Genomic DNA, 25,830 nt, shown 5'->3' on the forward strand with positions numbered 1-25,830 from the left:
TGGAACTTGCAAAATAGACTGAGTCTTCGATTTACAACAATCGTAGGAATTAGGAAAGTTTCACATCGTTCAACTGCCAGCTACAATAAACTATATCTAAAAAAGAATTCTGATATTTAATACTGTACATTAGTTGATAATAAAAAGTCATTGTTATAAATAAAAGTACATAACACTCTCTATCCCTTTCTTTGCTTTTTTTTTATAAAATGTGACGTTACATTTGAATCTACACGACCAGTATTCATATATTAATTGCAGTTCTCTTTTAATATCTATGTATAACAACGTGTTCTAATTAAACACAGTCTTATGCGATATTTTATAAGAGGATAAATAAATTAATTACAATTTAAACAGATTAAAATCGACGTTTTACTTTCTGCTTAAAAATAAAACGTTGTTGACTCTGACGTGGCGTGTTAATCGTTTTAATACCTTTATTTCGGTTCATGCTTTCTCGTTTTTTTTCGTTGTGATAATGCTTCGAAGATGATTAGAACTAATCGTATATAATATATAATAAATAAAACGAGTTACTTGGAAACGTATTAATGTGCCAAAGAAGTTGTACTGTACCGCCACGATTAACCCCCGGACGAGGTATTTAAAGGTACCATCGTTTGCATTGGTGGTGCAGGAGCTTGTTGTTTCGCCGCTGGAATTTTCAAATATTTCCATTACTCCTGAAAGTCTCATCAGTTTGATATTTACTCCAAGCATTTGCTATCAGTGCGTCTAGCATGCATTCGGGATCTCCGAGCATACGTGTGCCGTGTTTAGGATTGCGTGTACTGTGTCTCAAGCAATTAGTAACAGCTGGCGTGTAAAGATTTAATCCATTAGATGTATATAGTATTAGTTGCGACCTAGAATTCATCGACCAGCAGTCAAAAGTAATTGGACCACAGAGTTTATTGTTCTGTACGGGAGAAATTTACAAGCAGTGGTAAGGGACATGCAAAGCGTTGGGTCACATCACGCGAAGCGAGGAACATTTCCCACGAGTACAATTTAGGAAAACAATTGTGCGGTGTATTGTCTTATAGTCTGCTTCAGGAACGATCGGGTTTTAAACAGATGGTTCTCACCGTTTCTGCTACTGTAGACTTTCGTGAATCCTCTGAACGGTTCCGGCGGTGGAAAGCTCGCGATCGAGTGGAACATCTCCCCGAACCGTACCTCCAGATCCAGGGTTATCATCGGTTGCCCGTTGCGCATGGAAGAGCTCCTCGTAGGAGGCGTAGGCGGTGGCGGCGGCGGCGGAGCGAGTCTCTGGTGAGTAGTCGGAGCCGGACGATGAGGAAGAGGAGGAGGAGGCGGCGGCATGCTCGGGGCGCTAACTGCGACCCTGGAAGGCGGCGGCGGTGCTACCCTCGTCGCGGTGGTCAAGTTGTTCGACCGAGACGTGGGTGGAGATGGAGGTTTCACGACCGGCGGTCTTAGCGCCCGGTTCGTCGGCCTCGCTTGAGGCTCGTTCAGACAATCTTGCGACTGATGCAGAGAGGGTGGCGTCGGAGCAAGCACCGGCGGCGACCTGGGCAACCGCATACTTTGCGCTCGCGACACGCTCCCTCCGCTGGTTAAATTCAACTTCTTGGGAGGCGGTGATGGTTTGTGCAGTGAAGATGGAGTCGAAGGAGGTTTCGGCGCAAGGATTGGCTTCCCGTGGCTCTTAGGAGCTTCTACACTGGAGCTCGGGGAGTCTGTCACACCCTGTCCCATTGAATTGGTCTTCTAAAGCGTTACAGACATTATACGAAATGTAAATTAATGCAAAAATAATAAGTATACATTTCAATTAATAGAGAAGATTGATCAAGCATTAATACCTGAGCAAATAATTGTGGTTTCTGCGTGGCTGGTGGTGGCACTGGAGGTGGCCCCCTTTTTATACCGGAAATAGTCGATTGACCGAAATTCGTATTATTTACATTGCTAGTTGCTGCTGCTGGTTTCTCACCAGTGGTGCTTCTCAACCCTGTGGGCTTCAATTTAGGCATACCGCTAGAAAATAATCCACCTAATCCTATGGGTCCTCCATTACTTGTGTTAATACCACTGCTCGCTATGTTCGAATTATTTTCTCTAGTACTTGAAGAAGAAGAAGAATTCCTAGGTTCTCCTTTTACTTTACCTGAAATAATAATAATAATAAGAGTTATTACTTCAGGAATAATGAAAGTGCTTCATTGTTTGAAGGAGAACTTACCGCTAACTGCTGGTGCACTTTTGTCTACAGTCACAGTTTTCTTTAACGTCTTCCCAGCTCTAATTGACTGCAGAAGTAAACTTCTGTCCTGATCGGCTGCACCGGAGCTGGATGCGTTGAAGGCAGGAGGTGGAGGCGGCGGTGGTGCAGGCATCTTCGTCCGATTCTTTGCCAAATTGTTTATCGCCTTTGACAAATCGAAAAAACACAAACGAAACAATGAGCCTTGGTTGTATACGCAACGGATCGCTTATCGTCGAGCGAATTCGTGCACGGCAGAACGTGAAATGGCTGAAGTACGGTTAAAGGAGATAAGATTAGACCGTTTAGACCTCCTACAGAGAGAAAACTCGAATTAGGTTAACGAAAATAAGTTTCTCATCCCGTTGGTCCTTCCTGCGATCGCACAGACGAATTTCGCGCTCGGCAAGCGTGATCAAAGAGACGGGACGAGGCGTATTCGCTGGATGTTTACCTAAAATTGACAGAACGATTCCGCGATCGGAGTGGCACGATCTTTGAAACTACCGCACTTTGTGTCCCTGTCTGATTCACTGTGAGCGAACCAAACCCACAACATACCAAAATGATAATCGACGGGTTCTTCAGCCGAGCCGCTTTTAAAACCGCAGCCGTTTTTTCCGTGTCGAGGCCAGGGTCGAACCGTCGCCGTCACGAGGAGTCCGGATGTGGGAGTTAATGCACATCCCGATAAGAGTCAACCGTTTGTTTATAGCATCGACGAGTCATGTTCGATCGAACGTGAACACGTCGGATATTACACCTGAACACACGCACCACACCTGGGAAGCTTTTAAAGCGAAACGAGAACTCTTTCCTCTGGAACTACTATACGATTGGCTGACTGAAACGGATCCGCGTCCTCTCCTTCCGATAGGGAAACGCACATCCGTTTTAACAGGGTTCCGCACGGACATATTTACTGAAAAATGGCCTGTCAACCTCTTGAGAGGCGATGCTCTTGAATCACATTTCGAGGGACAGGCATTTAAAATGATGCATTCGTCGAGTGCTCTATCGCCGCAAGATATTTTAACGGAGGTCCGGAAATTCTTATCTGGAGCTGTTCGATCTCACAACACTAACACGCTCGATGTCACGCGCACAGCTTTGTCACTGCTTCAAAATGTGCCTGCTGCCAGAGATGCGGTCCTCGAATATTTCTGCAATGTATTTTTCGTCGCAGTGTCGAAATACGTTCGACAGATCGAGGTGAGTCTTCTTAAGGCCAAACTTATTGTTTGCTTAAATAAATTGAGTAACAACATCGTTTCAGACTAATCAGAATTTGGCGATATGCGAGGAATCGCTGATAGCAGAGATCCATTCGGTTCTGAGCAGTTTCATCAATGGAAATCCAGAAGCGTGGGCACCAATTATCTCAGCATGGTCTCTAGAATTATTGGGTATATACTCGCTGATTCACTTCAGATCTATTAGCCCCCATAATACACTTAATATATTCCTAGTTGTAATGTCTTATTACAGGTAAACTGTCCTCTGATTATTCGAAACGTGGAAATCTGCCAGTCAATGCGGGAATCAATGATTTCCTTCAACAATGGATGTCCTGTCGTGCCACTCGCACTTTAATCGATATCACAGCTCAGTGCCTTCAATGTCTCATGCATTCCGACACAGAGTCTTGCATCAAAGCATTGTTAGATACCAGCGTGTTGCACAGTCCCCATTTCGACTGGGTGGTAGCTCACGTAGGAAGCTGTTTCCCAAACACCGTCATCACCAGAGTACTATCCTGCGGACTGAAAGACTTTTGCATGATGGGCCACGAGCATAATATAAAAAATCCTAAACTAAATTCAGTCGTCGGGATTCTGGAACACTTGGCTGGTAGCCATTTCCAGGACATCAGAAGAGCGTTGTTAGATTTATTTAAAGTAAATCATATTTACTTATTTTATAAATGCATCAAATCCGTTGTAGTTTAATAATTAATAATGTTTTCAGTGGAGTTTAGAGGAAGATGTGAACGCCGATGAAGATACGAAGAAACAGAAATTGGCCACCGTTCCATTTCTTCTGAATCTAGCGTCCCTCTCACAGACCCTCTTGAAAGCAATAACCAGCGACGTGCTGCAAACCTGTAAGTAAACACGTTTGGCCAAGAAAGATACATAACAAGAATTATAAAATACATAATAAAATTAATATAAAATTGATGAGCTGTTCTTTTCTGTTACAGTGAAGTCGGACATAATTCCGCAATTAGCTTTGTTCGCCTTGGACTGGTGCAAATATTTCGACGACCAACCGCAAGCTCTAATAGACTTAGTCGTTCATCTGGTATTGGGATGCGAAGAGGGAGCATCTCAGATAATAAATACTTTACTAGACACCAGTTTAAACACGAGCAATGTTGGATATCACAGCGTGAACGCCGCGCAGAGCGTGAAGAACGTCGCTTCCGAGATTCTAGAATTGGTGTTACGAGAAATCGACGTACTCCTAAGAACTCACGGGCCTCAGTCTGCAAATATAGCTCTGCTGAATTCTATCAAGCAAGAACTGCCGGTGATACTGCCGTTGCTTTTGAACCAGAATCCTCTACGAGTGCAAACAGCCGTAAGACTGATGTGCTTCCTCGGGACTCAGAATCCTAACATGCTTATATCCGCAGCTTCTTACATGCTGGTCAAAGCTGTGACCACTTTCCATCTTGCTGCTTTGATAAAAATGATTTCTAATAATATCGTGATGTTCTCCTCTAACAAACTGGAAATGGAAAACGTACTGGCTAGTTATGGCTTCTTCACGCAAGTGCTGGAACAAGCGCTACGTGAGATAAATTATGGAAACAATATAGGGAAACCAGACATGAGACAACTGTTCCAAAATCTTACGATATTGTTGAAGTAAGTAGTAAATACGATTGATAATATAATTATTAGACCATGAATTGTCACCTTGAGGAAAGGTAAATTTACGAGGGATTACTTTTCAGATGGGAGAAGTCGAACAAAGCGACTGTGTTCCGATCGAAAATAGTAGCGGAAGCTATAAAAGCGAATTTGCATCAAATCTCCGGCCTCTTGACAAAGATAGTCGACTTCGATTTAGCTAATGACATTGCGAAAATGCTAGACTTGTTTTGCATGCCCGAGAAAGATAATTTTTCGCCGAACGTTGAGCTGACTTTAAAACTAACCAGGGCCGTGATACAATATCTGTTTCTGTGTATGGCAGAGATCGGTAAGTATCTAATTATGGAGTAAATTCCAAAACTTCGAAATCTGATAATTTGTGTTATTTAAGATATCACGAAAAAGCAGCAAGGCATGAAGATTGTCTGCCACTTGTTGAAAGACTTAACTTGCTATTCACCGTGCGCTCGGGTATTAGCTCTGAGAGAAATCTTAGTACACAGTATCAGTAACGATCCTGCTAAGTACTTTGGGGCGAAAGAGAAGTTCGAACCGAAATTCAAAGAGGCGTTACTTTTACATCAAAATCATAAACAGGTAACGAGACATTAAAATGAAATTAATTAAACGAATAAAATTTGTTACTTGGATATTATTATAAAATTCTTAGGTAACGAGCACGATGTTAGCTCAGAAGCATTCTTCTGTATTCCACGCTGGGGTGATCGGCCACGGTCCTCGCAGGCCACCGCCGGAGAACACGATCGACAAAGAAATCATTGCCCTGAATAAAATACTGCTTGTAGACGCGATAAAGGTAAAACTCCCTAAAACACGAGCATAGAATGCAATTATTCGAGTTACAATTTATTCAATATCTAAATTCGATAGGCCTGTTGTAGTAATCGGGAGTCGGAAAGGTATCCTGTGAATCTGGACGCTCTGACGATGGTCAGTTTGCTGTTAGTCGAGCTAGTATCACCGGACGTTATGTACAACGGATTGCCGTGGCCCGATGAAGAGTTCACGAAGGTATTTCTTCAATTCTAATCAGACTGCAAACAAACACTGCAATCCAATTAATATTTTAATTATTGTCAGGTTACCATAGAAAGGGACTTGCAAATTCGTCGTACGTTCAAAGACGTGCCGTTACTCTGGACGCTGTTGGAATTAACAGCTTGGTACAGACCGGCTTTAGCGTATTGTTCAGTTTTATTGAGAGGCATCGCAGCCACGGTTATAGCTAACTGGAGCACGGAGGAAGGTGTCCGACTCGTGAGCGTTATGGCGCTGGGTCAGTTGTTACCACCTCCTTTGGCAAGCATAAGGGACATTTTACCAGTCTTAGAGTTGCATCAGGTGCGTCCACATATTAAATTCGTAACTAAATAATAAATACTTGGAGCTATAACGAATCATTTGTAGATAAACACGATAATGAAAGAGTGCGTGTGGGCTTACATGCGCGAGAACGTGCCGTCCCCGGCTCTGTTCACGCGCAACGAGGGAGCGAACATCGCTTGGCGAGACACAGACACCTCGACTCCGAATTCCCGATTCACTGAAACGCTCCGTCTAGTTCTGTTGTCCAATATCAATGCACTGGGCCCGTTATACGCCACTCTTTTTTACAACGAGAACAAATAACTGTTTCTATAATACAGATCGATGTACATAGAACTTCCGAGAGATCGATAGATTTGTATTAAAAGTTTCAAATAAACGTTTGATACCAGTTTGAAATGCTTTCAATGCTTTTTGTAACAAACATGTCCCGGTTACTTTTATTAAATCACATCTCTGCAGAACAGCTTATCAATTAATATATTGCATAAATGTACTTCGTATTTTATTCCCTTTTAATGATGTGGATATACGTCTGAACATTGGGCTCCATCTCTCGTTCGCTATCTTGGAAGTCCGTAACAATAAATACATATCCTCAGTCACAACTTACATATTAGCTTGTAACGAAAACCTATGCACAGAGTGAAAAGTACCATCTGTATTATATAAAATAAGAATTAAGTTTACTAATATCTGGATACAACTAAATAATATACAGCGTGTAATACGATGTACAAATCGATGCACGTTACAACTTATAAATACTCTCTCCTTCGTTCGGTTCTCTGCGTTAACATTCATCCAAACAAGTAGTTCTCGACTATCAAAAGTCAACGAAAAGAAGAATATGAACGGAGGTCGGAGCTAGAAAGGGGGGGGGAAAACGATAATGAAATGATAAGATTTTCATTCCTTATAAAAGCATATTCAATTCTGAATACACATAAACGGATATCCGTTCGTTTGCTTCGTACCGTTATTCAATTAATATAGGAATGACGATATTTCTATGATGAGCGAACACTGTACGAATTAGTTTAGTTGCACGACAATGTACCCTAGGTGGGTGTCTCGTCCTGACAAAATGATCACGCGATCCTCGATCGCGTTCGAATCCTTGTGATAATCAGACTGCGGACTTTTATGCAACATGATATCAGTTTAAAATACGTGTTCGTAATAAACGTTGGATTCATTGTTTGATATTCTAAACAGTTTTATGCATAGAATCCGCGGTCTAAGGATGATCGTCGCGCTCGCACCGATTTTCAAGAGTCTCTTCACACGACTCCGTTTATCATTCGGAGCGTAAACGCTAGTAAAAAAATGTTGAAAATATTTAATTGCTTTCTTCCTATGTACACTGTGTGCTCGTTGTACGAAAGATATTACATCTTGCGGCCGCGTAAATCCAGAGCACTCGAGTTCAGGTAATGGAACGGCTCCAGATCTACGCACGAGCACTTCTATGTTTTGTTCGACCGCGTACCTCTTCGTTAAACGCGTCGCATCGGCCCTTCAAATAAAAGGCAGCGTTGTATTCTCCACGATGAACGGATGAAACTAGTCGATTACAAAAGCTGGATAGTATACCAAATCGGGCGTAAAAACGATGTTTCTCTGTTTTTGCCCGAGGATAAAGGTGTGTCACGTAACACGGATGTTTATGCATGCGATCTTCGGAAACGACAAACAAGGAGTTAGAGATGTGTGTGCGGTCTGGCTCGTGTTGTTGAAGACATTCCCGTTACTCGTCCGAGTAACCGGCATAGTATCTGACGGTGAATGGAGACTTACTTTACAATAAATTATTATTCAGTTCTTCGGAATTAAAAAACGTTCACTTTTCAAAATGTCTATCAGAAGAACGTGTGCCATTAGAAGAGCAGCGTGCTCATGCCACCCATTTCACTTTGTTCCTTGACGAAGATCTCGAAGTACTGGTATATAATTGTGACGGCGAGTAGGATACCGGTACCGGAACCGATTGCGCCAAGGAAATCGGCCAGTACAGACAAAGCACCGATGCACAGTCCGCCGAACGCCGCCGCGGTCGGGATGTATCTATTCAATTCGTGGATCATAGAATTATCCCTGTGGCCCCTCATCACCATCTGCTGCTCCTTCAACTGTTTCGCGACCTAGAAAACAATTTTCATGTCTCTCACAATTCTTAATAAACGATTGACTGAGAAATTATGGAGAGGAAATACTTACAGCTTTAGCCGAGCTACCGGAAACCTCGATCCACGCCTTCGAGAAGAAAGCGCAGGATCCAAGCATGAAGAGAATGTAAAGGATGGCGTGAATTGGATCCTGGAGGATGTGTCCCACAGATTCCGGCGGTGATAAGTAGTAACAAAGTCCCCCGACTGGGTAAGACCGCGCTGGGCCACCGCCACCGATGTCGGACCAGACTCCCAACAGATTCACGATTATGTTCCCTTGGAATTTGACAGCCAACATTTGTGAGATCACGTACAAGTTGGACACCAATGCGGATTGAAGAATGATGGGGATGTTGCTTGTATAAAACAGTTTGATGGGATAACTGCTATACTGTCCCCTGTATCGGGCGGATTTGATCGGCAAATCGACGCGGAATCCCTGCGAGAGAAATAAAAAATTATATCTTTATCCACTGTTTCTCGTATATCAATTGAAACAGTGGATTTAAATTTCAATGTACCTGGAAGTAGATCACTATAGCGAATACTAAGATCGTAGCGAGTAGGTTCATGAGATTAGGAAGATTCTGTCTGTAGAATGCGTTACGAAGCGCTCGGACTTTGTCCTGTCTTGTAGCCAGCAAGTGAAACAGCGCGATTACAGCACCTTCGAACTCCGTGCCACGTCCTGAACACAAAAAACGATGTGATGAGTCGCGTATAAAGAATACGACAAATATACACATTGTAAATAAAATGGTACCAGTGTTAACAGTAGCTGGAGAGAATGCTTTCCATACGATTGTTTCGCAAATGTTTGTAGCAATGAACAGAGAAATTCCACTTCCTAATCCGTAGCCCTTCTGAAGCAGTTCATCCAATAACAGTACGATCAAGCCAGCGACAAACAGCTGAATGATGATCAACAGGCAAACACCGGCTCCAATTTCTGTTGGATCACCATACATTCCAGTCATTACATACACGATAGCTTGGCCAACGGTAATGACCATTCCGAATACTGTAAAAAAAAAAAGCAAAGAATAAATCTCGCACTGCAAATCAAAGAAACCAAAAAAAGTAACATTGGAAGGATTTCCTTACATTTCTGAGCACCATTAAAAAGCGCTCTGTCTTTCGGAGTGTCGCCAACTTCGATTATCTTTGTACCACTTAAAAGCTGCATGATCAGACCAGACGTAACGATGGGAGATATTCCTAATTCCATAAGAGTTCCTCTATTTGATGCAAGTATAACTCTGATCCAATAGAATGGATCCGCACTGTCCGAGGACATGATACCAAACAGAGGTATCTATAAAGAAATGAAATATGCTTTAGCAAGAAGTTGCAAGGTATTTTAAAGCAGTTGGTGTAAAACCTTACCTGACAGCACACTAAGAAGATGAACAGAGTGATGGCAGTCCATAGTACTTTCTCCCGGAATTGGATCTACAAAAACATTTAAATTTCAGTTAGCAAAAGGGACAAGCAGTTGGGAATGAAACTAGATTAATAGAAACTCACTTTCCGTTTCGGTTTCTCGATTTCCGGAAGTATACTGCAAAAGGGTTTTATCACCTCCAAGAATTTGACTGAAACATACGGATGATTAATAATCCAGCGAGTGAAATATCGTTCACGTAGCTGACGGAATATCACGGATCGAGCAAGGGTCGAACAATATGTTATGGAAAATCGTGAGACGATAGGTTACGGTCACGGTTAATCGCGGCGAGTACTCAAGTAAATAGAAGATATTCGATAATTTCTGAATGGAACCAGCATACTTACATCCCATTTTGAATCCGAGGTACGATTCGAAAGGAGCACGACGATCGGACGCTTCTGACTAACGCGGGAGTCAACAATGCGGCGAGGACACTCGATTTCGGTACCACGAATCCTAGTAAACCTGGCCGCGTATACGTTCGACTGGCAAACCGTAGCGAGTCGTGGCTCCCTTCGTCGACACGTATCAATATGCTATCGTCACGTGACCTGATGATGTTGGCCGGTACGAGCTAGAATTACCCGAGTCCGACGTTAGATGATGCACGTACCAATTTTCAGTGGCATTGCAACTATCCACTTTGTCGACACTCCTTTGAACGCACAAAAAATTACAATTTCAAATGAATATGTGTAACCTTCAATAAAACGATAAATATATCATGTCATGGACACCTAACGGACTATAATTAATGGCTTGTTTTTAATTAATCACCTGTCCAATCCTTTTGTACTTAAAAACGTCGTTCTTGTACTCGTGAAAAACAAACCGTCACTATATTTATTTATGGGAGAGCGCGCGATAATTTGACAACTCACACGTGTAGTTCGTAGAATGTGTTGCGTTCCAGTAGGCGTTCTTATCGAGGAATTATAATTTCCGTTCGATGACATCGAGCAATAAAAAAATGGGAACGAATAAAAAAAGGTCGCACGGTTAAAATGTTTACTTTCCGCATGATCGATCATCAAGAAGTAGTTTCACTTTCTTTACTCGCTTCCTTGGTTCTCTTTCTTAGATTTTATATAAGAAATAATCTATTCCTTTATAATTTAATATTTCATACTATTTCGTTTTGAATTTGTAATCCTGAAACTCGAAGGATTTTAATAAATTGCCTCGTACTGATGAAAATCAATATTTACTATAAGCGAATTCGTATCCTAATTGCAGTTGTGTAAATTACTCCTATCGACGGTATCGGTGAACGTCGGTGACTATATAAAGCGCAAAGCAAGGCAACCGTCAGAATCCACTCGTCATTTTTACGTGGAGTTACTTATTCTTTCTGCAACTCGTCATCGTCGTTTCACACAGTTGCGATCATTCTTCTGTACAGAATGCGTAACATTATTTATAACATTCTACTCGTCGGATTGTGCCTTGCTTTCGTCCATGGGTAAGTGAAGGGACCTCTGGAATGCGCTTCAACTTCTTTTTTGCGAAATGAAACGCGACGCGACTTTTCTCGTCGATCTGAAAAATATAACGTTTCTTAAACACCTTTGATAATGCATGAGAATCCGCGGTTTATTAATTACAGAAAATAGTTGTACTTTAAATTTGTCTAATTAGTCGAAGAACTCGTAGACTGGAGATTAAACCGATAGTGGGCCGATTCGAGCATAGCGAAGAACCTCACTGGGATCACCAGAGCCAGAAGCTTTATTTCGTTGACATCGAGGCGCAGAAGATATGCAGGTTTGGCCCCGCGACGAAGCAGCTTGCCTGCGTTTACATACGTGAGCGAATTTATTATGAAAGTGAGATCTCAGCTTTTTAATAAATGATCTATAATCGTTGTTCAGCTAATGGGCCCGTTGGAATGGTCATCCCGGTCGCAGGAGAACCTGGGACATTAGTATTTGGCACTCGTACAGATCTTGCTAAAATTTCATGGGACGGCACGAGCAATATCACGCGAGCGGATCCTGAAATATTGACCGTCGTCGATCGCGATCGCAATGGTACTAGGTGGAATGATGGAAAAGCAGACTCTTCCGGAAGATTGTGGGCTGGTACGTTAAAGATGAGCCGTTTCTTCCACGAGGAAATGCCTATAATAATGAACGGATAAAGAATCAATTAAATCAATCAGGAACTTAATTTTTTTCTAATCACTGGAGTTAATTAAATTCTGAAGCATAATTACAGATTTCCCTATTTGTACGATCGCCTAATTAATACAGTCGTCCACTGTACATGTTTCGGTTACAGGAACAATTGGGCCAGAAGTGAACGAGGTTGTTGTACCTAATCAAGCATCCTTCTACCGTATCGGTTCCGATCTTGTACCAAAAAGAGAATTATCTCCGGTCACCAACAGTAACGGATTAGCTTGGAATCTTCAAGACGATACGCTTTACTACATTGACACGCCTACGCGCAAAGTAGCGGCATTCGATTACGAGCCCATCAATGGAACTCTCTGTACGTATCATTATAATAATCGTGTTTTAAGTTTCATCATATTTAAATCTCTTATCAATGTTAATTAACAACGTGTTTCTTGCAGCTAACAAAAGGATCGTGTTCGACCTGCAGAAGAGCAACGTTTCTGGACTTCCCGATGGCATGACCATAGACAGAAATGGAAATATTTGGGTAGCTCTGTACAACGGAGGAGGTGTAAGTATTATTCCTAACGCCCGTACTTAACAATGATTGTACTAAACATCTGTTTGATAAATAGGTGGCTAACGTCGATCCTAGTACGGGTAAAGTGATAAGAATTATCAAGCTCCCCGTTCAAAAAGTGACCAGTTGCGCTTTCGGTGGACCACTGCTGGATACATTGTTCGTTACAACGTCCAGCCGTGGTATGACCCCGGAACAGCTGAACGAGGAACCGCACGCTGGTTACGTCTTCGCTGTAAAGGGCTTAGGAGTACAAGGGCTGGTCGCAAATTCATTCAAAATGTAACGACCCTCTTTATACTGTAACCGATAATGCATTAATAAAAAAAACAATAAAAATAATTCAAATTCTTCAAATGATAATACGAACATTGTTAAATAACGTTCTAAATCTTAATTATGCTTGTTCATATCATGAATTTTTGTTTTCCGCATTGCTCGTGATATACCTCATTCATTAGTATCTGTCGAAACAGATAATTAACATGAGAAAGTACTGGTGTTGTCACAACTGTATCTACTTGTTATCTCGAGAGCTACAATAGAAAACAATACGTCATCGTTTGATTGATTTTACTAATCAATAGCCCTGGAAAATTTCTTGATACAATAGTGGGAATAATTGGCATTAATTGTGTCTTTGAATGCATAATCAAATAGCAGCATTTGTTACATCTTATCTTTCCCACTACCGTCAACAAAGTCGCTCGTCAATTTCATGAACCGTTCATCCCCGACAAACTGATGATTCATTGGATGCTAATTGCCAGTAATTATCAGTCAACCACAAAACACGTCAACGATCCTTGTTAGATAACGAGAAATCGTAAGTAGCAATTGCATATCTCAGACGCTGGTCACTGCAGACAGTGAGAAAACCAAGATCAGATTGAACGACGTGAGAGCAGACGCGTCTGGAACAATCTGGAAGACTATGGTGCGGTAGGTTGAAGATATCAAATGTATGCATAGATTGTACATTGGCATGACGAATTCATGTTGCATAAAAATCCGCAATACATGAAAATTGCTTAACTTATATGGACAGTCTTACTAAGTATCCTATCTCGATTAGGAACAATGTGTTCTCTCAAGGATGGAGGATTCCTACTTAACGTGGGATCTCTTTACAGCATCAACGCTGATCTCACGTTAAAGGAATATGTGACTTCTGTAACTATATAGCCTGGAATTCTGACAACGATACACTTTATTATATCGACTCAATCACCTATCAGGTCGTGGCGTTTAATTACAATGCTCAGGCGGGAGCTATATGTAAGAAATATACAATGCGATGAAGTGTGATAGAATGGATACAATTTTATGTACAATGAATTAATTTTTTCTAATAGCTAACAAAAGAATCGTATTTGATCTTCGAGAAAATAATGTTCCCGGATTTCCAGACGGTATGACTGTAAACACAGATGGGAATCTGTGGGTGACAATGGAGGCGGAGTAAGTGTTATTACTAGACTGCAGATTTATATGCAAAATCATTTGAAGATAATAACGTGCGTTATACATTATTTTATAAATTGCACAGTACTATCTAACATTTTCTGTACAGCTATACAAATGCATAAAATCTGCAGTCCGATTATTAATTAATTGTTACAAAATTATTGTAATTGTTAGCGATGAATATATGTATGTGCGTGTAGGTGTTGCAAATAAATCCGAAAACAAGCGAGCTGTTGCGGTATGTTAAGATAAACGGAGCTAAGGACACGACAAGCGTTGCCTTCGGTGGACCGAACTTGGAAGTTTTGTACGTAACATCCACAAATGTAAGATTAACGGAGGACGAGTTAAAGGAACAGCCGCACGCTGGCTTTCGCTGTAAAAGATTTAGGCGTCCGCGATTCTCCTGCCAATTCGTGCAAACTACCGGACGAATTAACGTAGTTTGCCCGCGGATGAAGCGAATATGTACATATGTATGTATGAATTTGTGAAAATGTGCAAATTAGAAAATTGCATTTGTAACGATATAAATAAATAAAATTAGGTCCTTACATCGTGTCTTTTCGTGTATATTTATACATGTATGCCTCCCTTTCAATGAAAAAGACTTTATAAATTATCTGTTAGAAAATGTACACGCTTCGCTAATACCTAAATCACATATAACACACCCGCACACTCATACATACGGACGCATACAATTTTTATATCTTTTTTTACATACAAAGGAAAAAGTTACTGAATGTACATAGTAGAAAAATAATATATATTTCATCAATAAGAGGAAACGCTTCCCTTGGAATTATTGTGAAATAATAATTATCATCCTGAGGGGTGACTAACTTGTGAAAAGCTGTTATCGTTAATTCACTCTCTCTCACACTCTCTCTCTCTCACTCACTCTCTCTCTCTTCCCATTTAGGTACAGTCTCTTGGATGCACGAGCGCGCTTTAAGAATCCCGCCCCGCGATTATTTCAAACACTTTAGAATTTTAGAATACTTCGGTTATTATTGTCTTTTTGCGACAATTAATCCGATTCGTATTAGAATGATTCCCTTAGGCACGAAAGTGAAAAGGCTAGCGTGATTTATATCAGTCGTTTTGGATGGAAACGAAACTGTACCGCTGCGAGGACGTTAGAAAATATAAAATATTATTTGCGATCTTGTCGTTTACGCGTCACGATTAATAAAAATCAAACAAAGGAATTAACAAGAATTGACTGAGACACAAATATCGTCCTCGTAACTCAATCGTCTAACGTTATAATCTCGACACTGTCGTGCATGGATTTCTCGTTCTTTTTCCCGACGACGCTGCTCGACTTCGCTCTAGGCAAATCGTACACAGGCTTGCATTCCGTGCTTGACGGCCTCAAAGACTCGGTCATCTTCTGCGGAACGACACTCACGCCCGATGACAACGTCTTCGCGTAATCTATAGTCGGCTTCATTTGCTGCGCCTTTTGCTGTGGTATAATTTCTAAATGCGAATGTTGTTTCAGATGAGAGAGCATTGAGAAAGCCTCCGAATTCGATTGGGAGTACGAACTGGGTAAAGAGCCGGGTACGTCCATGGTCGGTTTCGTTTTTGTCGAAGAAGTTTTCTTGTAAGCAGGATATTTTGTACTCGGACCTTTCAGCCCGGTCTGTGGATTTACAGGACTCACGGAGATTCCGCTGAGCTCCGGTGGCACGTAAGGCGGCTGAGGCATCGACGGGTTCACGGGCATCGAAGGATTCAACAAATTCGAGTAGGGCAACGTGGGCATCGTTTGCTTAGCGACCTTCGGTTTCCTCATAGGATTCTGTACGCTCTGCGTGTACGGTAGCCTCTGCGAATTCTTCTTTGATAACAGCTTGTGCTGCAACGACGTTCCAGAATGAGAAGCGGGTACGTTCATAGGTAACGACTGCTTCATGCCCATCGACGGGTTCATCGCTGCGTGAGCTGCTTGAGGAACCGTGACCGGATTAGTCGCCGGGTTCTTCAAAGGCGAGTGAGATAAATTTGGATTATGCGCGGGCTGCGGTTCGGTCAACGACTTCGAGACGCGAATTTGCGGCGCGCTTATCTGCTTCGGCGGGCTGGCTACTTTAGCATGAGTGTGGCTGACGACGGACGGCTTCAACAGAGAGATTTGTGTACTCGGTGGTTGCAGGTGAGGCTTTGACGCTTGGGAAATCTGCAGTGATTTCGGGAGTTGAATCGCCAGTGAGTCGTTCGGCGGGCTCTGCTTCGCCGGTTTGCTTTTAGGCGGTGCCGCCGTTGTGTTCACCGGAGTTATCGATATGTTGGGCATGTCTTTGGTGATAGACGCGGTGGTAGACGTCTTCGTCGCGGTAGTCTGCTGATACATAGGTGCGGTGCGCGCAGTAGACGCCGTCGAGCTGCTCAAGCTTAACAATTGTTGAACAGTTAGATTGTTTAGATTAGCACCTAAGTTGCTCATGCTTGGAGCAGCGTTCATGTTCGACGTAGAAGTGCTCATTGTAGGTACGTTGCTGATATTAGGCGCACTGCCACCGACCGTGCCGCTCAAACCACCGGCTAGACTCGACAGCGACGAAAGATTATTTTGATACTGTCTAATAATGTCCTGATAATTTCCCATCTGATTCAAGTAATTCATGGCTGACAAGGGATCCATCATACTTCCGCCTAAACCGCTGGTCAATAAAGCGGACAATAAATTCGGGTCCACTAAAGGATGCATGAAGTAGGGATTCATTAGGGAACGATTGTTCGCCACGCCCATGTAATTTGCGAAATTAGCTTTCGCGTTGAATTGATTCATCGTGTTACTGTTCTGTTGTAAAGCTTGAAGATACTTGTTCACGTTCGGCGGTCGTCCTCTCGGTCGTCCGGTCGACGTCAAAGTCTTGTACGGTTTCCGAATTTGCGAGAATTGCGGTGACGAAGAACTGGCTTGTGGCTGAGACGCGATCACCTAAGATTAAATTCGTATTAGTACGATAAAGATAAGGGAATATAATTGCAGAACGTACCGTGGGAGTGGGAGATGTAGGCTGAGGCTGTGGTTGCACATTGTCCGCGGCAGGTTTATCCAGACTGGAGAGTAATTTGTTCAAAACTTTCCGGTTGTAGTTGTACTCGTGACAATACTTCGTGGCAATGTCCAAAACGTTTCCTTCCAAATTCTGTCAAAAACGAATGATAGATTTCAATAATCGAACTTGATATCTTACGACCGTAGTAGGGATAACCATATAGTGGAAGTGAGAGAGAGGGAATCCTCTACAGGGATTTCGTATGGGATGCGTTTTTCTGGCATTCCTGGTTGTAGACTTACTTTATTACCCACATACGTCTTGTACGTGTCGACCAGCAACGAAGCGAGGGTTTGTATGGTCTGTTCCTTGCCTTGAAAACTTTTTAAAGCTTTCTGGTACACCCAGTATGTGTCGAGAAGTACCTGCGTTCTCTCGTCTGGGTTTTTGTTCGAAGGAACTTCGGAAGTACCAGTTCCCATTAATTGCACCTTTGTTCTAAGGGATTGCAAGCAGAGAGTAAGCGCTTGACGAGATAACTGCTCTCTCTCCGCATCTCGCAAATATTGTCTAAAAAGAGAATCATATAATTTGAATAATTGATTGTCGTAAACACGTAGAAAGAGGGATTTCTTTATCTAAATCATACTTGTCCTCTTCAGGAGTTTTTCCTAGTTGAACGCTCAGTTGCATTAACATTCGACCGTCGTTCGTTTCCTTGAGCACTTGCATCAACAGAGTGACGCATCGAGACATATGAAAAGCAAAACTTCCCGGCCTATCCACTTCTCTGTTCGGTATGTGCCAAACACCCTGAAACGATAAGAGCCAATTATCTCAATTCTATGATAAGAAATGATTAAATCGTTAACGTATTGAATAGCACGAGCGACAGTGATTCAGAGATTCTGTGAGTGATCGACATACGTAACCAAGTACACACACAAGTAATATTATTTCATCAACAATGAGAACGAAAGTTTATTACCCTAAGCGAATTGCTGCTATATTTTTGGGCGCGATACTGTGCGGTATTAGGTAAAATTTTTGATTCTCGCAAAGTGTAAGAAGTGTTATTCGAAAATAATTCTGCTTTTTTGGTACAGTATATATTTCATTATAAAAGTAATCGCTGTTGAAACTTTTACAAGGTCGGTCGATGGCTTGGATAAGATAATAATAGACACAGATGCCGGATCGGATGACGCGGTAGCCATACTGCTAGCTCTCAAGTCTGAGGCAACCGGACACGAAGTTATAGCGATTACTTGCAGTTATGGAAATACGGATGTGGAGAACGTAGTTAACAACGTCTTGAAGATATTGACAGTGGCCAACAGAAGCGACGTAAATATTCTGCCCTCGTTTAGATTCAAACATTACATTGCCTCATTTTATAGATACCCGTGTACAAAGGAGCGGAGAGATCGTTCATGAATGAGTACAGGTCTAACAATTACTTCGGTTCCGATGGTCTGGGGGATTTCGAATTCACCCAGGAAATCATCGCCAAGGTAGACGAAAGTAAACACGCGGCTGAAGCGCTCATCGAATTTGCGAAACGATATCCAGGTTGTTATCAGATTAGAAAAGTGTATAAACACGTTCTAATGTAATTGTTATTGTTCGCAGGTGAAATAACACTGGTGAGTCTCGGTCCATCTACAAACATCGCCACGGCAATCGCGTTGGAACCTTCATTTCTGAAGTATTTGAAGAACCACACGATATTAGGAAGTAGCGTTGCTGGGATCGGAAACATTGCACCCAACGTGGAGTTCAATTTCCAGCAAGATCCTGAGAGCAATTATATGATACTGAACAGAACCACGTCGTGCGTCTTGGTCCCTTGGGAAGTGTGCGAAGATTATCGAGTACCGCAAGATTGGAGGACGAATGTATTGGGGAAGATAAATTCAACTATCGTGGATTTTATAAATAAAGCGGAACGAATAAGTTTGGACAAGTGCGACTGGTGGAGCAGTTCAGATACAATGGCTATTGCAACAGTTCTCTGGCCGGAACTGATAACGAAATCTGTACTAGCGAACGTGCTTCCTGTGACCGACGGAATTGCAAGGGGTTCGGTACTCGTGGATTACAACGGTCTAACCGACAGACCAAAGAACGCGAGGATAGTACAGTCGTTCAATGTGACCGCTTTCCAACAATTGGTGCTAGAAAAATTTTCTTAAGTTCAAATTCTAGAACGTAAGGAGTATATTATAAAACGATTACTTACATTGAAGAAATTGGTACTTTTCCTGTCAGCAAACAGTCCTCGGAAACTCTCGGTTCGATAAAACTGACAATTGTAATTCTCCAATAAAAGATTCCTGCACTTCTCTATATTCTTGGCAGTTTTGTTATTGAAGAAGAAATGAGCCAGCCTGTAGAACGACTTGTAGTGCTCCGAGAATCTTAAGACGCATTGTTCTAGACCGGCTAAACAGTACGCTATCAAAGCGGCGACTTCCTCCTCGGTCATGTTCTCCTCCTTTTGAACAAAATCCTCCTTCTTTTTTTCACTCTCGCTCTCGGCAGTGTCGCTCTCGGCAGTGTCGCTGGAACTGTCGCTGTCCGAACTGTCGTCACTGCTGCTCGATTCGTCGCTACTGCTGGAGCTGGAGTTGTTCGTAGTCGTGGTGGTCGTCTGAGTAGTCGTCGTACTCTCTTGGGAGCCTCTTCTGCTCAAAGTCACCTCTTCCTTTCCAGAGCCAGCGAGCTTCTTCTTCTCCACGATCTTCGTCTCCTTATTGCTTATTTGCAGATCTTCGTTCTGCAACCACTTGCCCTCGAACTTCCTCGTGTCTTCGTCCTCGGGCGACGACTGCCGTGCACCTTCACTGATTTCCATCGCTTGTTTCATAAGCGCGTCCATCAGTTCCATCACGTTCTCCGTTTTTCTATCGCCCTCGAACGCGATTTTCAGAGAACTTTTCTTATCGTCGTCCACCTTCGAAGGTGGCTGCGTTCTCTCGACTTCCTTTTTCTTCTTCTTTCTCTGCGACTCGTTGCTCTCGTCACTAGACAACACTAAAATATCCTCGGTCTTCTCTTTTAGCGAGACCATGTCGCAAACTTTCGTGATCACATCGTCTATTAAAGCTACCACGTCCTGCATCAATTGCAAATGAGATACGTTACCTAGTTTGATCTTCTTTACACTGTCCTGAGTCCCCTCTGCGAAGGATCTCTTACGCGAGTCGATTTTTCCTGGCTGAATCACGGTTCCCTTGTTGTTCATCTTGTCTATGATTTCGATCTCCTCGATACTGTTCGAACGCTGGGTAACGGCGGCAGCCGCCATATTTCCTTCAATTCCGGTATCCCTACCGGTAGCCTTGTTAACAGTCACGCCTTCGCTCTTCTCGTTCATTTTCGACATGAACTTCACCAATGGTCCTTTGGCGCACTGTTCGAGGTGAAACTGGAACACTTGTCCTAATGATTTCTTCAGAGGCTTCCCCTCGTGCTGCTCGAGATACTTCAATATGCTCGCGTGAATCCGATAATGCACTTCCAGTGCCTCGACGGAAAGCTGCTGCGGAGACTTGTGACTTATCCTACGCGGATACTGCGCATTGTTGTGATACAACAACTCGCTGGCCTGCAATCAAATGAATTGGATAAGAGAGATCTAACTAAATTTTATTTTTTTCATTGAAATTATAGTCTGCAAAAATTCGCAATACCTTCGCGTAGTGCTCTAAATATATAGGAGGATCTTGATTCTTCTTCTCAGCCACTTTCCCCAGCATATACTGATACAGCCACCTTTCGTCGTGCGGCGTGGGACCGTCGATGAACAAACGAGCGCAAGATTGAAAACACTGACTCGCGAGCTCCAGCATCTCCTCTTTTCGAGTTTCCAACACCTCGAATCGTTCCATGCTCAACGTGTCCGTCTCCTGTTTCAATAAGCGCGAGCAAAACGAATGAACGATGTACGCGAACGCTCCGTACTCTGTCCAAATCACGTGATTACACGAATCCAGTTCCACGGCGTGTTGGTAACTGGACTGAGTCAACTTCGCCTTCGCCAATAGCTTATCCTCGTTTCTAAACACAGAATAAATAAATAAGTTCGTACCTCTGAATGAGAAAGAAAACAGAGAAAAGAGAGATTTTATAGATTCTTACACTGGTTTGTATTTGTTCAACCAAACTTCAATTATAGTGCCAGATGATAACGCCAGTCCAGTCCAGGAACTGTATCTACTTGGATGGAAGCACAGATCCAGTAAATAATATCGAACCGCCGCGTTCCACTTGCAATTCTTGAAATAGAAATCTGCCAGCAGGTAATAAATAGTGGACATGGAATGTGGCAGGTGCTTCTTGACCGTGGGCATGGTCTCTCGTTCGCCCATTATGTACGACATCATCTCGTCGATCACTCCGTTCGGATCGCTCTCCGGCGGTATCAACTTCATTATACGTTTAAACAGAGCTTCGGTGTCCGCGCTAATCGTCAACGTCTTAGGCGAATTATACTCCGGTATTTGTTTCGGCTTATAGAAATCGAAGAGCAGCTGCGCTCCTTCCCAAGTCACTTCCATCGCGTGCACGCCGTGCTCCTCTATGTACTTCGGCCGCAGTTTGTTCACTTTATTATAAAATCCATAGAGGCAGAAAAATATTTGTTCCAAATATTTTGAGACCTTGCTCTTGATATTACAAAACTGAGGCGACTCCAGTTTAGGGATGACCAGATTCAAAGTGAAGAACAGAAGTTTCGCTTCGTTGTAACAGCACCACGAGTGCTTCCCCATGAATTCGTGGGCGATGAACAGAATCATGATGGACGCTGGAAGACCTTCGTCCTCGTCTTCCGACTCGGAACAATTTGAGCTGTGTTTGTTCTTGTACGACGATCCAGTCTTGGCTCTCTCTTTGTCCTCTTTGTACTGTAAGATGTAATGCAACAGGATCCACGGTAGAACGGTCTCCAATGGCATTTCTATGGTGGTCTCCGACACGTCTAACTGATGGCAAACGATGTGAACCAAGTTTTGTACCAATCTCGAGAGGCGCGCGTCCGGTAAATACTTCACGACGAAAGTGCTGACTTCGATCGTGCACATTTCTAATTTCTCGAGTGCCATTAGAACGGAACTGGTCCATTTCTTTTGTTCGGCTTCGTCGGTAGCGTTCAAGTAATTCTGCCAAGACTCGTTCAGGCAAGCTTCCGCCCATACGTAACATTCCTCGTACTGTTCAAGCTGCCACAAGCTGTCTAACAACATGGACAATTGCCGTACCCTGTCCACGATATTATCCTTCACCGTCAAATGTTTGTTTCCATGCTTCGCAAACTTGAACGTGTCCTGCAGTATGTAAGCCAGCTCGGCGTATTTTTTCTCGCAGTGCAAGTTTTGTATCTCTCCCAGTTTTTGTCCCCTTTGAATAGATTTCAGTTTCTTCTCCACGATCTTAATACTGATTTGCGAATTATGCTTGCAATTAGGTAGTTTTAAATAAATACTCTGATTCTGTTTCTCTAATTCCCTCATGTGTTTCAATAACTGTAAACGTTTAATAGAAAGGAGACGAGTCAGAGAAAAACGCATTGAAGCTCACTTACAAATTCTAAATTTGAGATAACGATGTCTATGTCTCCTTGACATAAAAAGATGTTGGCTTTTAGCCACAAGACCCTCAGGAGTACGACGATATTTTCATCCTTCGAGATGTCTTCTCTGACGCTAGTAAAAATGATATGCCCTAATTCCTCGGATGACATTCCTGTGCCGAGTTTGTCTAATCTAAAATAATTGCTTAATTCAGTGGATAATATTTGAAATCAAAAAGAAATAATAGGCAACATACGTGGAAGACGATGCGATATCCGGTTTGTTAGTTAACCATCTATCTGTATGAACTTCACCGAACAACAGTGTCATTTCAGCGTCTAATTTGAAATCGTCCTCGGTTAGGTCGTCACCGAACGGCGATGGACGCGGAATATGTTCCCTGTTGAAAAGAATTACGCTGGCTTCCAAAAAATATACATTTGTATTTATATTCTACCTCATAAATGTGTACGCTTGCAAATATACGTCCGGCAATCCTTCCGGCCACTCTTGCCTCCATTTATTAGATAAGAATTCTGTATACCTCGTTATAATTATCATTAAATTACTTCTACCACTATGCTCGTTAATAAACATGTTCACATCAGCCGCCTCGGATTCTGTACCAAAGTATTGTTGCCGACTGGAACGAGACATTGCTAATGCTTTAATTACGTTAATGGTAATGTTTTAATTACGTCGGATAAATAATTACCTCGTAACGGGACTCGGCGACTTCGAACTTTCAGGACTCTTCATTTCCATCGTGTTACTATTGTTCTCCTGATTAGCAAAAAGTTGATACAAATCCATTGTGTCCATAGAATCGTCCATAGTTTTTGAATGGTCGTCCTTAGTTAATTTTACCGTGTCTGGCCTAGAATACAACTTCTCAATACTGTCGCTTACAATTAGACCGTACATTTTTTATAATTTAAAATGCGTACAACAACGTGCTGGGAAATATCCGTCTGAGAGTCTCCTCTAATTGAACATCATCTCGTTCAGCTTCTCTCCTATTCGAACTCCTCACTCTCGCTGAACGCCTCATGCTGTTACAACTCCAAGCCCATTCTTGCAGAAAGCACAGAGCGCTTCTCCTCCTCTTCTTCACCTTCTGAACTTCTTCTTTCCCTTCAGCTTTCTCATTCCCCTTTTCATTCGTTTTATCTCCCTTCTTCGAATCCTTTTCATCGTTGGATTTATTACTGTCCTTATCGCTAGCGTTATCATTCTGCGCTTCGTTCCCAACATCATCTATCATTTTATCACCGTTCTCATCCAGTTCAAAATTATTTTGATCGTCCAAATCGTTCTTAACTTGGTTCTGTTCCTCTGCAGCATCCGTGTCTGACATTCTTAAAGGATCCTCATCCTCTATTATTTGAATATCAGAGGAGTTTGATTTTTTATCATCTTCCATATCGATCTCCATCGGAGAATCACCGGCGAGCGGTCGATTGTCGTTCGACGTTTCGAAAGGAAAATTTGCTTCTTCTATCTCCATCTTCGGTGGTTCTTCATTGCCATTTTCCTTCGTTACAGCACCTTGCGATGCTTCTTGCTCAGTAATAGTATTATTGTTCTCTCTTATATCCTCATCGGTATTCATCTTTTGCGTTTCTTCGGGAATCTGAACCGATAAATTAATTCTACTGACAAAATTTAAATTATTCTCCGCAAGGTATTTGTTCATATCCAACAAACATTCTCCCAAATCTAACCAGGTGAAACTTTTTATAGGTCTCCTCAATGCTAAACCTGATAATGGCTTAGAACAGAATTCTTTTTTGCAAGTTTTCATCCACTTCTTGGCAACAGCTTCAGCTTCTGCTATTAATTTATCTCCAATGGCCGGGTCATACTCCGTGTACAAAGGAGGATCTAAATGCCAGTCCCTATTATACAATTTGTAGCAATCCTCGAGGCTTGGAATGTCCTTAAGTATCTTATCTCGGAATGCTAAGCCTTTCACATAATAAGGATCGCGTTCTAACGCTATAGAAATGTATAAAAGACAATTCATATAATCAGGAACCGCGAATAAGGCAGTTATCATGTTGTCCAAACACGGCCAGTGGTTCGCGTTGCATTTTAAACCTTGCTTGAAGGCCGAGCATGCTAATTCCAGATTACAGATTTTCATGGCCAAGCTGCCTATCCTGTACCATAGAGATACATCAGTATCGTCTAGATTTGCAGCCTCCCAATAATTCTCAATAGCTTCGTCATAATTTCTGAAAGTTGCCTGTATAGCACCAATGTTCTTGAAGCAAGAATATTTCAACGACAACATCGGCCTCGACCGTCCATCTGGTACTTCGGGCTTCTCAACTTCGTCTAATAATTCAGTTTCCAGGAGATCTTTAAAAATATTCAGTGCATCCTCCTGTTTGTTCACTTTCAATAATTCTAGAGCTCTGTTATATTCAGTAAGAGCTAACTGTTCCTGAAACAAAGACACCAATGTTTTTAACATTCCAATTAAACATATGTCAATCATAAATTCTGATTCCTTTGGAAAATCGAAAAGAACTATATACAATTTACACGTATTATACATAATACTCCAATTAACATATTTATTTGCTGTAAAAAAAATGTATCTGTCGAAATTATTCTAAATAGAGAATGATCGGTTAAATTAAATCGTAAGGGATTATCGTAAATGCATAGACATTCGTGTAATAACTCTTGTAATAAACTTTCTCGCGTTAAATTACGTAAAATAAGCCAGATTTTTGTGAATAACACGTGTTCAGGTTAAGTTTTTTAAAAATTAAAGCTCGATAATGTTGTCACGTACTTGAGCCTCTTTTGTGATCGTTGGTACATCCTCCTCCTCGCTTTCTTCGCTCGATTCTTCGTTTAACGCTGATATCTTCATCATTTTCCAGATCCTCGTGGAAAATTCGGAATTACATATGAAACATCAACAAAATTCACCGGTTTTTTTTTCTACTACCGCCACGCTTCTGCACGCTACT

General features: G+C 42.1%; 6 protein-coding genes and 1 pseudogene across 8 annotated transcripts; 4 read left to right on the forward strand and 3 right to left on the reverse strand.

Annotated features, from left to right (window-relative positions):
• Positions 1–160: 160 nt before the first annotated feature.
• Positions 161–3,083, reverse strand: LOC108622583 (WAS/WASL-interacting protein family member 3). 2 transcript variants are annotated; one of them, XM_018020538.2, is made up of 5 exons: positions 2,795–3,083; positions 2,213–2,399; positions 1,833–2,137; positions 1,092–1,737; positions 161–658 (listed from the first exon to the last, which is right to left on the reverse strand). In XM_018020538.2, exons 2-5 carry the CDS (start codon positions 2,364–2,366, stop codon positions 588–590), a joined length of 1,176 nt encoding a protein of 391 aa, XP_017876027.1. In that variant the 5' UTR covers positions 2,367–2,399; positions 2,795–3,083; the 3' UTR covers positions 161–587. The 2 variants fall into 2 exon arrangements, with proteins under 2 accessions (XP_017876027.1, XP_017876028.1); XM_018020539.2 differs by lacking the exon at positions 2,795–3,083 and adding an exon at positions 2,688–2,788.
• A 39-nt stretch (positions 3,084–3,122) lies between these two features.
• omd (integrator complex subunit 5 omd) lies at positions 3,123–6,861 on the forward strand. The gene is made up of 11 exons (XM_018020533.2): positions 3,123–3,445; positions 3,510–3,639; positions 3,722–4,131; positions 4,202–4,337; positions 4,437–5,106; positions 5,196–5,443; positions 5,507–5,712; positions 5,786–5,932; positions 6,007–6,147; positions 6,217–6,477; positions 6,544–6,861. Exons 1-11 carry the CDS (start codon positions 3,227–3,229, stop codon positions 6,763–6,765), a joined length of 2,790 nt encoding a protein of 929 aa, XP_017876022.2. The 5' UTR covers positions 3,123–3,226; the 3' UTR covers positions 6,766–6,861.
• Positions 6,862–6,954: 93 nt separating this feature from the next.
• On the reverse strand, positions 6,955–10,630 carry Sec61alpha (SEC61 translocon subunit alpha). Its single transcript, XM_018020537.2, has 8 exons — positions 10,428–10,630; positions 10,161–10,228; positions 10,020–10,085; positions 9,738–9,948; positions 9,397–9,654; positions 9,155–9,321; positions 8,683–9,072; positions 6,955–8,606 (listed from the first exon to the last, which is right to left on the reverse strand). Exons 1-8 carry the CDS (start codon positions 10,432–10,434, stop codon positions 8,343–8,345), a joined length of 1,431 nt encoding a protein of 476 aa, XP_017876026.1. The 5' UTR covers positions 10,435–10,630; the 3' UTR covers positions 6,955–8,342.
• A 751-nt stretch (positions 10,631–11,381) lies between these two features.
• LOC108622587 (regucalcin) lies at positions 11,382–13,146 on the forward strand. Of its 2 annotated transcripts, none has more exons than XM_018020543.2 (6): positions 11,382–11,545; positions 11,722–11,888; positions 11,955–12,164; positions 12,364–12,576; positions 12,662–12,774; positions 12,839–13,146. In XM_018020543.2, exons 1-6 carry the CDS (start codon positions 11,487–11,489, stop codon positions 13,067–13,069), a joined length of 993 nt encoding a protein of 330 aa, XP_017876032.1. In that variant the 5' UTR covers positions 11,382–11,486; the 3' UTR covers positions 13,070–13,146. The 2 variants fall into 2 exon arrangements, with proteins under 2 accessions (XP_017876032.1, XP_017876033.1); XM_018020544.2 differs by having other exon boundaries at positions 11,737–11,888.
• A 672-nt stretch (positions 13,147–13,818) lies between these two features.
• LOC113464021 (regucalcin-like) lies at positions 13,819–14,542 on the forward strand (annotated as a pseudogene).
• LOC108622585 (calcineurin-binding protein cabin-1) lies at positions 13,976–25,733 on the reverse strand. The gene is made up of 13 exons (XM_018020541.1): positions 25,650–25,733; positions 23,791–25,292; positions 23,559–23,720; positions 23,301–23,486; positions 23,100–23,243; positions 22,855–23,035; positions 21,411–22,795; positions 20,963–21,329; positions 19,510–20,877; positions 17,917–18,080; positions 17,570–17,837; positions 17,265–17,417; positions 13,976–17,206 (listed from the first exon to the last, which is right to left on the reverse strand). Exons 1-13 carry the CDS (start codon positions 25,731–25,733, stop codon positions 15,506–15,508), a joined length of 7,665 nt encoding a protein of 2,554 aa, XP_017876030.1. The 3' UTR covers positions 13,976–15,505.
• Positions 17,977–19,618, forward strand: LOC108622586 (putative uridine nucleosidase 2). The gene is made up of 5 exons (XM_018020542.2): positions 17,977–18,064; positions 18,151–18,305; positions 18,419–18,614; positions 18,668–18,839; positions 18,900–19,618. Exons 2-5 carry the CDS (start codon positions 18,235–18,237, stop codon positions 19,460–19,462), a joined length of 1,002 nt encoding a protein of 333 aa, XP_017876031.1. The 5' UTR covers positions 17,977–18,064; positions 18,151–18,234; the 3' UTR covers positions 19,463–19,618.
• Positions 25,734–25,830: the final 97 nt, after the last annotated feature.

The sequence above is a fragment of the Ceratina calcarata genome, unplaced genomic scaffold, assembly GCF_001652005.2.
Source record: "Ceratina calcarata isolate Rehan_Ccalc_2016 unplaced genomic scaffold, ASM165200v1 scaffold229.2, whole genome shotgun sequence".
NCBI lineage: Eukaryota > Metazoa > Arthropoda > Insecta > Hymenoptera > Apidae > Ceratina > Ceratina calcarata.

Excerpts from the sequence above, each read along its gene's own strand:
- LOC108622583 (XM_018020538.2), bottom strand. The coding sequence starts at position 2,366 with ATGCCTGCACCACCGCCGCCTCCACCTCCTGCCTTCAACGCATCCAGC. Across the intron at positions 1,738-1,832 it reads AACCACAATTATTTGCTCAG|AAGACCAATTCAATGGGACA; the intron begins GTATTAATGCTT and ends GTAACGCTTTAG. Across the intron at positions 659-1,091 it reads AGTCTACAGTAGCAGAAACG|CGGCGAAACAACAAGCTCCT; the intron begins GTGAGAACCATC and ends TGAAAATTCCAG.
- omd (XM_018020533.2), top strand. The coding sequence starts at position 3,227 with ATGATGCATTCGTCGAGTGCTCTATCGCCGCAAGATATTTTAACGGAG. Across the intron at positions 5,444-5,506 it reads TCTGTGTATGGCAGAGATCG|ATATCACGAAAAAGCAGCAA; the intron begins GTAAGTATCTAA and ends GTGTTATTTAAG. Across the intron at positions 6,148-6,216 it reads CCGATGAAGAGTTCACGAAG|GTTACCATAGAAAGGGACTT; the intron begins GTATTTCTTCAA and ends AATTATTGTCAG.
- Sec61alpha (XM_018020537.2), bottom strand. Across the intron at positions 9,073-9,154 it reads CTATAGTGATCTACTTCCAG|GGATTCCGCGTCGATTTGCC; the intron begins GTACATTGAAAT and ends TTTCTCTCGCAG. Across the intron at positions 8,607-8,682 it reads CCGGTAGCTCGGCTAAAGCT|GTCGCGAAACAGTTGAAGGA; the intron begins GTAAGTATTTCC and ends ATTGTTTTCTAG.
- LOC108622587 (XM_018020543.2), top strand. The coding sequence starts at position 11,487 with ATGCGTAACATTATTTATAACATTCTACTCGTCGGATTGTGCCTTGCT. Across the intron at positions 11,889-11,954 it reads GCTTGCCTGCGTTTACATAC|CTAATGGGCCCGTTGGAATG; the intron begins GTGAGCGAATTT and ends ATCGTTGTTCAG. Across the intron at positions 12,577-12,661 it reads GCCCATCAATGGAACTCTCT|CTAACAAAAGGATCGTGTTC; the intron begins GTACGTATCATT and ends TGTTTCTTGCAG.
- LOC108622586 (XM_018020542.2), top strand. The coding sequence starts at position 18,235 with ATGAGAACGAAAGTTTATTACCCTAAGCGAATTGCTGCTATATTTTTG. Across the intron at positions 18,306-18,418 it reads GCGATACTGTGCGGTATTAG|GTCGGTCGATGGCTTGGATA; the intron begins GTAAAATTTTTG and ends AACTTTTACAAG. Across the intron at positions 18,840-18,899 it reads ATTTGCGAAACGATATCCAG|GTGAAATAACACTGGTGAGT; the intron begins GTTGTTATCAGA and ends TATTGTTCGCAG.
- LOC108622585 (XM_018020541.1), bottom strand. The coding sequence starts at position 25,733 with ATGATGAAGATATCAGCGTTAAACGAAGAATCGAGCGAAGAAAGCGAG. Across the intron at positions 23,721-23,790 it reads ATATTTCCCAGCACGTTGTT|GCCAGACACGGTAAAATTAA; the intron begins GTACGCATTTTA and ends GTTGTATTCTAG. Across the intron at positions 23,244-23,300 it reads CAAGCGTACACATTTATGAG|GGAACATATTCCGCGTCCAT; the intron begins GTAGAATATAAA and ends TCTTTTCAACAG.